We start from the raw sequence: 12,738 nt of genomic DNA, 5'->3' as shown, positions 1-12,738 counted from the left end.
ATGTCCATGGGATAAGTTCAGCTTATAAGTCGTAGGGTACAACCTTTTTTTTAGCAAAACTGGCATCTGAAAAAGTTTTATAATATTAATTGTACATAATATTATACATATTTAAAGCATACAAAATGTGTTATACAATTTAAAGAGTAGTTTTAGTCAAGCAGCAGTATACATTATAAAAAATAAACATATTGAATATAAAAATAAAAAAATAAACTATAAAAACATATCTAAACTCTAAGATATATAGGATATAATAAGCATACGATATATAAACTATCTATATAGTTGCCAATTTATTATTATAAACATTTGGAACAGATTTTTGAGGATTGTTCTCATATTAATTGTATGTTCTCATTTTTATACTTTATTATGATTTTGATGTGGTTTTAAAAATATTTATTTTATTTTAATTGAGTTTCATTTAATTTAATGCACATACATAATTTATTTATTTGAACATTTTTATGACCTATATAAATGCTTTAAAACATAATTAGCTTGAATTTTATAATCTGTAAATACTTAAAACATCGACCGACACTGAGATTATTTAATGATTGTACATTAACTTTTTTCTAATTTAATTTATTCTACGATAACCTTACTAGAGGCATTAAGATAAGGCGGTAGAAATAAGTCATAATGAACATTATATTTTCAAATAATATCTAAACTAGGATGTTTAAAAGTAATGGGACCACAATTGTCTGCCATAACATTGTAATTCTTAATTTTGGTAATTTTATTGAGTTATTTTATGTAACTATTACTTGTATATATTTAGACAAAAATATAATTAAAATGTATTTTGTAGTTTTATCTTGTATGTATTAATTGTTGTAAATTGTGTGCAAATGTCTCAACAAAAAATTATTTTTAACCAAGGCAACAGTTTAAATGTTTGTTGTCAGCCATAAACCTTTAAAATTGGAAAGGAAAATGGTTACAAGGAAAACGCCATGCCCTGTATATTTCACTGAGCGACTTTGCATGTAAAAATGTAAGATGGGCACAACCGTATTTCATCGAGTTAGTACGTTATACCAATAATCGAGGTATCGTACTACAAAAATAATACACTATGAATCAATAATTAGTTTACATTAATTAAATATGAAAACAACCCATAATCTATAAATCTCTCAGTTTGTTGAATTATTACGATTTCATGTAAATTTTATGTAAATTTGTCGGTTGCCTTTCTCCTGGGTATAGTACCATTTACATCAACTACAGTTGATAACTTTCAACGGGCTCATTTTATTTATAATATTCTAATATTGTTCGTGTATAAATGATAAAAAATGAGATATAATATTATAGAGTTGTAATCGGTCGTTGCACGCACCACGATGTACGCTGGGAGCTGATAAACAGTTGAGAAAAAGTATTATTATAAGTCAAATTTTACGATAACGAGTAGAACACTACAACCTGATTACGTACGATTTACTTTTTGATGAACACGTCTATTATAATTACAACAAATAAATCTTATTAGCACATTAAAGAGTGAAGCTAATACTTACTGGAACAACAAATATAACGGTCTTACAGCTGTAATCGAGTGAAACATATTACTTACTATACAAAGTTTCAAGACTGCCATTACTATTATAATTATTCTCGACTCCAAATTGATTGCAATGATTATTAGGGTCCCTTGATTCGATTTGGGTATTAGAGACAGTGTTTAAATCCGGTGCATATTTCGTGGTCGCCGAAATCTTAGTCCTATATGTCGTACTGAATATTGATGATGATGATAATCATGCTTGACCGCATTCTTATCAACGTGTCTGAGGACTGAAACCCTAATAATTAACATTCGAATGATCAGTTTAGTATGTAGGTACATTAACAGAATTAATTAAATAATTTCCATGTTCAAATCTTGAGCCACAAACTGGTGGGTAGCAATATGCCAACACCATTAAAAAGGTGATTATGGGACGGAACTCTGAATACCAGCTGGGAGTTATTAAATTTAATCTAATCGTGCTACGGGGAACCATTTTTATCTGAAAATTATTTTATACAATTACAATTATTCAACGACGTACGCATATCAGCTCAGTTATTATTCTTAATTTTTTTTTAATTGTTGTGGTTTATTTATACATAATATTATCTGGATGTTTAAATCAGTGTGAAGTGTGTGATTTGAGATGTAAAAAGGTGCTTTTGTAATCATTCGTAATGTCATAGATTGAAAACGTTGTATTTTATTAATATTTGACTTCTAAGCAGAACCCCAAAGTTGCATTCCATATGCCCACATCGGTTTTAGCAGAGTTTTACATTTAAGGATTTTGTTTTTAGGCTAATCGTGGAGTTTGTACCAAGGAGCATATGGAGGGACTTTCATCTGATGTTTAATTGGATTCGTTTTTTTTTAAGTGCCCGGCTCAGGTTAAACGTTCAACTAGTATTAATCCTAGGTAACGTACGTTAGATGTTTGAGGAATGATTTTATTGTTTAGAGTTACTGGGAAAATTGTAATTTGTTTAAGACTAAATGTTTGCTATTATTATTTTAACTTATTCTTTCATTTTTATATTTGACGACGAAAACAGTATTGTTAATCTATCTTTATCAATATAATATTTAATGTTGCTATCGATAGTCCAAAGTCTGTAAATGGGAAGGAAAATAATGAGTTTACATCCGACGTAATTAGTGTAGTTGTTAAATATTATCAATTTGTATTAAAAAAAGAGATCTTGGGACTCAATTTGTCTGTTGCGAATTGAAATCGTGTGTGTAGGAAAACGTACAAAATTGTTGAGTTACCAATTTTACGGAGTATCTACTAAATTAATTAATAACTGTTTATTATGATTGTCATGTTTGTCATTGCTTATTATTATGGTATATTATTAAACATTGATTCCATTTTGGCATAAATCCCATGTTTTCTTTATAATATTATTATGCTTAGTAAAACGATCATTACATAGGTACATAATATATTAAAATATGACTATTTCACCGAAACATGGAACAAAGATCTACTATTATACATAACATGGGGTCAAAATGTCACGAGTTCACAGAAATTAAATCATATGCGTCATATTATAGTCTAATGAGAAATGAGAAAAATATATAATTATTTAAATGTTACATTATACAATTTCTAAGCCCATTTTTAAATAAACACAAAATTTACATTTAAGATTACGCTTTTGCAACAAAAAAATCATCGGTGTGATTTTATTTAAGATTATGTGTGCATACTGAATGGTATATATAATGTCTTTGTCGAATTCATAAATTTTGCTTATTCAGGTACCAAACCATAATATAGGTACCGATTATAATATATTCATATGTAAAATAAACTGCAGACTCCTATGATAGATGCAATGTCTATATATTTTAGTTTTAATTCCAAACATCTCAATAATATACCTATTTAATATTTTTTTTATTTTGTTTTTTTTTTTTTTAATACATTTTTAATGTTACTAGTTGATAATATTATTTACTTTACTCCCTCGCCGACGGCGGTAGCGTTACAGGTGGCAAATCTATTAATTCATACCTTCCACTGTGATTTCGTATACCTACGGTAAATGTTCGAAGTCGGTCTAACACCTACAAGAGCTATCTGCTAACTTGTAAAATACCACTTGTATGATAGCTCTATCAGTTGTCAGCTTATCTCTTTCTTCTGGGTAGTTGAGGTGGCAATACATTTGAAACTACTTTTTTAATACAATTGTACCTACCCTTTCCCATATTACACATATAATTGTCTAAAATATTTTTTTTAAAGTATTTTAAATAAGTTTTTAATTACTTGAATAAAATAGTGTGTTATTAATTATTTAAATATATATTTTCCATTGGGAATTTAAATAAAAAATATATTCTCATAAAATATATGTATATTTTCAAATACTTCCCATTTGTTTTACATATTACATGGCGTAGCTTCATTAATCTAAGGTAAAAAAAAAGTAAACATTAAAATTTGCTAAAAAATAACTACAATATAATATAGTACTTATTTAAATATTATTTTTTTTTGAAATTAGTCATTAATTAAAAAAAAATTAAAAAATTAAAACATTATTTTAATAAAATTATCATCAATGTTATTTTCTCTCTACACGTACCTACATGTAGAATTTCTAAATGAAAAATGCATCATGTATTCAATATTTCAAATGTATTTTTATGTACACTGATATTTTAACTAGCTATATACCTATATACACTTTACAATGCACAATTTTCCACCGTCTTACCAGTCATAATTTTCATTGCCGTGATCAATATTACCGACGTCGGTGGTTATTATGGAGAGTACAAGACGGAAGTGACTTAAACATTTATACGAAATGCACTCGGGAAACATACCAGTTTACGTGCAACAATTATCGGCGGAGTTTGTAAAGTTAGACTGTACTACAAAAGCTGCGGAAAGATAGCAAAAATCAAGTTTTTGAAATGTACAGTTTTCATTGTATATCTGCAGGTACAGATGCAGAACATGACATTTTTAACGAATTCGATACCTGTGGAACATCGAACATAACTTAAAATTTTTTTATTCATTTGAAATTTCGTGATATCCTATATCCTTTACACGTCGATTTATACAATAACTAAATAAACGTTTTTGTACTACAATTTACCTATATTATGTTGGTTAATGATAGTCAATTTATTACATCAATTACTGCAAATTTTGTTAGAAACTAAATAAACACACACATTATTGTAAAACCAATCATCACTCTTCTGAGAATCTAAAGTAATGTGATGAAAAATTATTTTAAGGGTTCCATCGATTAGTCTCATTAATCATATCATTTCGATTTATATTATTAAATATATTGTGAAAGTGCTACACTAACATTTGATTTTACTATCTATATATTAATAGTTAATATGCATGAAATTTTTTATAAAAAAATATTACACATAATATGTCGCTCTTCAGTAAGGTAAAATAAGATAATAGGAATACAACAGTGGTGCCACAAGCTGTCCAAAAAAATAAAACATTAAAACTATTTTTTAAATCTCACCGGCCGATGTCGGGTACCCAATATACCAAGTATAAAAAAGCAGTAACCCAACTAGTTTAAATAATAAAAGAAAATCATTGTTTTTTATTGAAACAGTTTTTATGGTCAGATTTCGATCAAATAGTCCATTTTATAGACTTGTACCTATTCTGCATAATATATCATCTGAATAATTCTTATAAAAAAGTTATAAATTGAATTTGTAAGCAATTATATATTTAAAATTTGTATCTTATTAACATGGTTACAGAAAGTATGTATTTGTTCATGAAATATTTATTATTTTTATTTATATTATTGCTACGGGATGTGTCCAACTTTTCAATATGTCTACAGAGATTTAAAAATGTAAAAAAGTTGAATAAACTAAACTAGACTAAAACTTCAACTTTTTTTCGGTCAAATATGAGTCCTGATATCTCGAAGAAAAGTGCCACAAATTACGGCGATGAAGCTATTCAGAATCTATTAAAAACATGTAAGAATACAATGTATAATAATATTATTAAACTAAATACAAAATTGTATGTGCATTTACAAAACTGGCAGTAAGGTCGCATAACGAAATTGAAAAAAGAAAGGCAATGGAAAACAATATAGAACAACATCCTCAAACTATCAAGAAGTGTTTAGGTGACACTCTTGGAGGCATAGTAATCAACTTGATCCCTAAAGATGAATTGATATGGTGGGCGGAAAACGATAGAGTACCACTACATTTTGAGTTGACACCGAAAAATATGCTATCCGGCAACATAAAACTGACACCAGTGGATAATGATGAGGACACTATGACATTATACTTAAATTTAATAATGCGTAAATATTTTTTTGTACTCAACAGGGTAATAAATGTTTACATACATTTTTTATAGTCGTCGGTGAACGTCTCAAGAGTCAAGCTGAAAATAAAATTAATGAAGAACATAACGAAGTACTTAAAAAGAAAGTTGAAGAGTTAATACAAAAAAAAAATTACACTTTGAACCAGAATATTAGACCTGCGGAAAGATTGAGATACGAAGAAAACTTATCTAAAGTCATGGAACGATTCAATAATTGCAAAATCGCTGTAATCCAAACAATTTCTATAAATAAATCATCCAAGCGATCAACTGTGCATGTCCAAATATTTCGTTTTCTTTCTAGAAAGCCAAACAGAGCGTTAAAGTGAACATGATGAAAAAATGCAATAAAGAAATCGAAAACAATTCGAATAAAATTGCTCGTAGTTTGAAAAATATTTTGAAGACGTCCGCAGAAAAACGAGAGAACCAGATGAGGAATGAATTTCATTATCAAATGGAACTGGCACGAAGTGAACTGTTCGAAGAATTTATGGAAGAAAAATGTGAATGTAAACTTTTTTGGGAAAAAGAATTGAGAGCGATAAAAGAAAAACATGATAGAGAACTAAAATATTTGAAGGTATCAATGGAGGCAGAGCATATCCAAAATCTAACTGAACTACAACACTGGTATGAAATAGAAAAACGAAAAAAAATGTTAGAACTTTTTAACACAAATGGAACCTATAAATCTAAAAAAAAATAAGAAAATTCTCCAATTTTGATTAAATAAATAAAACAAGATGTTGTAGAAAAGTTTCATTACCTAATATTATGTATTAAACACTTCTGTATATTAATTACAATATGATATTGAGTTTATACATATTTTAAAATTCATAGCAGACCAGGTCGAAAGTATTGAAAGTATCGATTGGTATATATATTCAAATTCTGGGTATTCTAGTTTTGCATTATACTTCATACACGTCTATACTCAGATATAAATTTGCTTTCTTCAATATAAATTATAAAAATATGCATAAGTGAAAAATATTTTATTTTATTAGTATTCTTTCATCATTGGTCCGACTATGAAATTTATTATTATGTACTATGTATGAATGTATCACATTTCAAATGTAATTATTTTAAATTCTAAAGGCACGGTTTTTTTTTCAAGCAATTGACATTCAAATAATTTTGACAAAATGAGTTAAAACCAGGAAAGCTTAAAAATTATTTCGTGCTAGAGCTCTACATTTTAATCCGAAGTCGCTCATAAGTTGCTTTTAAATCCAAAACCAATAAAACTAAAATATTTTAATGTAAAAATTTTTTTCGGTAGATGTTTTAACTTCAAATTTTGTTGAATTTAAATATTTAAATTATAAATAAAAAATGACGATTTTTAGTAATTTTGTAGGTATACACAATGACATCTTTAAAACGTTAAGATTACATGATAATTATTGCCTATTTATACCAAGAACCTATTTACACGGTTCTACAATAAGTATGTGATGGCTCAAAAGTTTATAACAATAATACAATAGAATATAATACATTATTAATACTTATAACTACTAAAATAATAATTGCAATGTTTTTGACAAAAATAAATTACTTAAGTAGCAATATAGATATCATAAATATGTCATAAAATATACTTAGTATTACAGACTTACAAACGGTTTTCGCTTAAATTTGTTTTTCGTATACAAAGATTTGTCATTGAATTCAAAATTAATATAATATACATTTCCAGTCACTCACTCAATGACGAGACGCACACAACACCTACTGAATAATATAGCAGTTACACCAACTTTCCCCCTTTTATTTTTAAACTTTTCAGTATTACATTTCAAAATTAAACACTGAAACGTGTTATTTTTCGTTTAAATATTACATATTTTGAATACCTACATTTGATGTTCAAACTCTTAAAAAAATGTAGCACTGTGCTTATCTAACTTATTTTAATTGCAATAAAAATAGTAGTAATTGAATGAAATGGATTTATAACTATATAAGCTTAGCAATGAATCTAATTAACTATAAAAATGTGCGCTATAAAAACCTATTATGATAAATAATTACAAAAACGTGATAATATTAGTATTATAGTTATTGCACACAATATTACACCAGAAATCTATGAATAAACACATTGTATATTGTGTTAAGTTAAATAAGGTAATATATTTTCTTACACCAATAAGTATTATAATTTATTACTATTGTGGATTACAATAACATATACAATTTTATTAGATCGTATTATTATATTACAAACAAAATACACCATTTAAAGCAATTTAAATTTCCCCCTAAATATTTATTAATTGATACTTAACTTTTTACCAGTTGTGGGTATAAATCTATTTATTAGCCCAGTATAATAATTGATATTGTTTACTTCCTCTATTCACTTTACATCCTGTCTACCACGACTGACTGACCACTTTTATTGTTACAAATGAACTCATTGAACTAGATTAAATACTCCATTCATTTCAAATTCCTTGCTTCCTCCAATAAGTCATAACGCAGGTACAAGACGTCTTCCCATATTAACATTTAAATACATACATCCTCAATGAGGGGTGAGGGCCCACCCGCCACCATAATATATATTATAATGCACAATGCGCTACATAGATCCAAAACATAAAACAATTTTCTTACGTTTTACCATGTGATTATTTTATTTTTCTAAAACCAATATAAAACAAATATATTAAATTATTATACCATTTTGTTATTTATTTTGTTGGTTGAAATAACCTAAATAGTAAATATGGACAATTTTTCAGTACCTATAATATAAGATACATACGTGCAAAGTTATAATAATGGTCTGAATCATAAAGTTTTCATACTGCCCCATCAGAAGTGATTTCATATTTATTTTATATTTCACGAGTTCAAGAATTTAAGACTAAACAGACGAAAAAGTTAAATTAAAAAATAAACACCGATTAGTTTTGACACATTTTTTAACGATCGAATTTGTAATTGTGAATAATTATAGAAGGCACATTTTTTTATTAAATATTTTAATGATTTAATGCTTTTCTTTAATTAAAAAGCAATTTAACAGACTGAAGTATTTTACACAAACATTTAACGTCCAAAGAGCTAAATTAATTTTTTTGACATTAACATTATATGGAAAAGAAAACGGACGTTTCGTATTTGTGAGAAGGTTTGAATTTTTCTTAATATAAAATAATTATAACTACACTTCAAATACCTACTAATTTTTGGAAATACGATCACAACTATACAATTTGTCCGTAGGTTAGAACCAACAATTTTCTATACATTATATTATATTCAGATAGCAACACATCATAGAGATGTAGCACTAAAATCATACCATCTATGCATTATGTACTCCTCTATTACATAAATAACATTTCCATATCGCATTTCAAAATATTATTCAGAAAATGAGGTATTTGTAGATCAAACTTACGGTTTGTAATATTATACCGTAGAAATGTATAATATGCCAATAATGCCAACTAAACGTATATATGCATATTGTTTATATTAACTTTGCACAATATATATGTACATCGTTTTGGGGGTGGAAATACAATTTATATAGGGTGAATCGTGGACACCGGAGTGTTCGTACCCTTATTATATTGTATACAGATTGTTCCAGAGACCGTCCGCCGCGGCAGCAGTACGATTGTCGAACAAAGGAGGGTGTTGCTTCAAGGATATAACAAGTATTTTTTTTTTTGCAAATTCAGAAGATTGGGCGAATGACATTTGATACGAACTGTATGTAAACGGTATGTTTATTGTACGGCTGTAAAATTATCACACGTCATGCGCGTCACTGGGATCGAAAATATAACTACGTACCACACGGTTTTTATTATTTTAAATATAATTCACTGTTATTACGTCCATGGACGATGGATTTTAATGCACACAAAGAAGGATTATAACAATGTAAAACGTCAAAGCAAGTGGTTAGTATTACAAATGAGATTTTAAACAGTTTGGAGACCATTCAAAAAGAAAATAAATACATTTTTGAATTTTGATGTAATCTCAAGAAGGCAAATGATATTATGTGACTGAGTGAAAAGTAATAAAATATATATAATTTCAGCGACATTAAAATGAAACATAATATAGGACACAGGGAGGGTGCACGTGAATTCAACCGATTTACAGGCAGGTGATTTTATTGTCAGGCTTATAACATTCCAGTTGGACGTAAATTTTTTTGCTATAGCTCAAATCCATAAGTTTTACCCTTTAGAAACACGACTCTCAATTTAATACAATTGACTGTCAAAATTCCATACGATTTGATGTACAATGTTGCCATTTATTAATACTATAAACTATATTATTTTTTATTCTGTTTTTTTAATAATAACTGAACATTTTATGCGAAAAAAGGTAACAAATAAAATTAATTCAGTAGTTAAATTATAAATTGATAGTTAAAATCTTGGTCATAATAATCACAATATAAGAAAAATAACTATTATTAATAATTCAAAATTAAATTGTACGAATTGTATAAATTGCATAATTGGTTTTTAATTATATTTTATGAACTAGGTAGGTAATATAAACTCAAATTAATTATATGTAAATTGATACCAATCTTGGTTCTTGTTACAAATACTCAATAAATATTTATACAATATAAAGTATACTAAAAAAGAAACTCAATACATTTTAATATTTTTGATATAGCCGTAATAGGATTGGGCAAAACAACGTAAGTATAAGTATATGAGTTTTGTCAACTTATGGATATGCAATTATGTACACAGTCTATAACCACAGACTTTAAGTCAAATACATAACATTTATCTGGAAATATTGCATTAAAATCTTGTGTAAAAAAGTAGGCCATTTTGTGCATTGAAACATACACGAATCCGTTCACTGATATAAGGGCTGACGGAATTTTGTTGTACACCCATACAAAAAATACTAAATCTACAAAATAGATTTCAGCTCCACCGGTACTAAATAAAAGTAAGATCCGCTGGTGTTATATGATAAACCAAATGAAAATTTGTATGCACATTAATTATCTACGTACAAATATATAAAAATATCATTTAAACTAAATTTTCCTTTTGGGATTATGCAGGTATAAATAGGAATATGTAGTATTGCGCTTCACAAGCAAAATATAATGTCATAATATTACTAAATAAAATATGCATTTCAACCACAACTTAAGTAGACGATAATAATATATATTTATTCCGATATTTAAACAATATAAAATGCTAGTCTATCTTCTATAATATTCAATGACTTTGAACACGTTGTGTAATTAATTATATTGGAAAGGAAACTGTTAAAATTAAATTTAGTTTGAACTTATACCATACAAATTGTAATTAAATCGGTCATTGTACCTATAAAATCTTTTTACACCCGAATTCTTTTACTTTATACGATGCAGGAAGTGCTTATTTGGCTTTATATCAACAATAATTTATTATTTATTAATTCCAACAAAATTGTATAGCTCCAGCAGAATATTTATGATTCGTTAAATAAATAAACACACAACTAATTAAATTTACTACAGTCGCGTTTTAAGTCTTAAAATACTTGAAAAGTTATTAGACATTTTTAAAAAATATCTTAAGTATCACTGGAGAAAAAAATATTTTTAAAATCTTGATGGACTACATTTAGAATACTGTTATCATTTATATATTGTATAGTATTTGGACTTGTATGCTTTTGCATATTTTTTCCAAATAATCTTTGCACAAAATAGGCTTCAAAAACCATAGATTTATTATGAACTATTTAAGTGTACGTAAGTAAATATTTATGAGTATTTAAATAATATTTTGTTTTTAAGTCATATTTTGCATATTAAATTTTGATGTTTTCAGTTTTGTATCAATTATGCACGGATTTTGATAAATAACTGATTGGTACATTACAGAAAAAATATATGACGCACTCTCTTTCAGTGTGTTTAATATTTACATAGGTTTATTCAATAAATATAGTTTTAAGTCTACACCTGTATTATTGTACAATTACAAATCAGTACCTACCTATAAAGGTAATATAAATAATAAACGTTATCTATTTTCTTTGATTGATTATTAATATTGTATATTAAAAAAAAAGTTTTAGTTTTCTATAAAATAACTAAATACTTAATAAATACCTACATTTTAGTAATCTTGAATAAAAATAAGAGCTTCCGTAATATTATAATATATTCGAACATTTCGTGGATTTTTAGTAAATCTTAATGCGAGGACCAGTTAATAAATAAATTATGAATATTATACCAATCTACATAATCCAAATGAACAAAAGCAGTTTAATGTCGAATAGAAAACAATTATTTTAAAAAGCCAATGAAGTACAAATATTTTAAATTTTTAAAAATTTGCATTGAATAATTTTGAAAAAAATAGCGAATTGAAGTATTATAATCGCCTAATATTGTACTACGTATATATATTATTTTAGGTAATACTCACTGTGTTCAATAACTGAAACCAGCAGCAGCAGCAGCCAGCGATGTCAGTGACGTGTAGTGTTGTTGGGAAAATTGAACAATATGTTCTTCAAAAATCAAAAATATTATGTACTTGAAATGCGTTCTATTCTACACACACATGCGCCATGATTAAATTCATACGATGATGTATTTTTCGTAATTCGTCCATCCGCCTCTGAGGCTTCGTTATAATATGTACTCGTATAACCGCCCGCATCATTGCCGATGGCTTTTATTATTATTAATTCTAGTTAATATTCACAATGATCATCGTGAGAAAGTCCCTATAGCCGTTGGCCCTGCTGAATTATGGCGGGGCGGCCCACTTCTCGTCCATTAATCGGCATGATTGCAGAGTATAAATAG

General features: G+C 27.3%; 1 protein-coding gene across 1 annotated transcript; it reads left to right on the top strand.

Moving 5' to 3' along the window:
- The first annotated feature begins 5,454 nt into the window (after positions 1-5,454).
- LOC111032884 lies at positions 5,455-6,603 on the top strand. The gene is made up of 4 exons (XM_022313360.1): positions 5,455-5,527; positions 5,599-5,868; positions 5,925-6,121; positions 6,199-6,603. The coding sequence occupies exons 1-4, from the start codon at positions 5,455-5,457 to the stop codon at positions 6,601-6,603; spliced, it is 945 nt and encodes a 314-aa protein (XP_022169052.1).
- The last annotated feature ends 6,135 nt before the right edge of the window (positions 6,604-12,738 follow it).

Source organism: Myzus persicae, unplaced genomic scaffold, assembly GCF_001856785.1.
Source record: "Myzus persicae strain clone G006 unplaced genomic scaffold, MPER_G0061.0, whole genome shotgun sequence".
Lineage (NCBI taxonomy): Eukaryota > Metazoa > Arthropoda > Insecta > Hemiptera > Aphididae > Myzus > Myzus persicae.
Note: the sequence above shows the minus strand (reverse complement) of the source record. Positions and strands in the feature narration are given on the sequence as shown.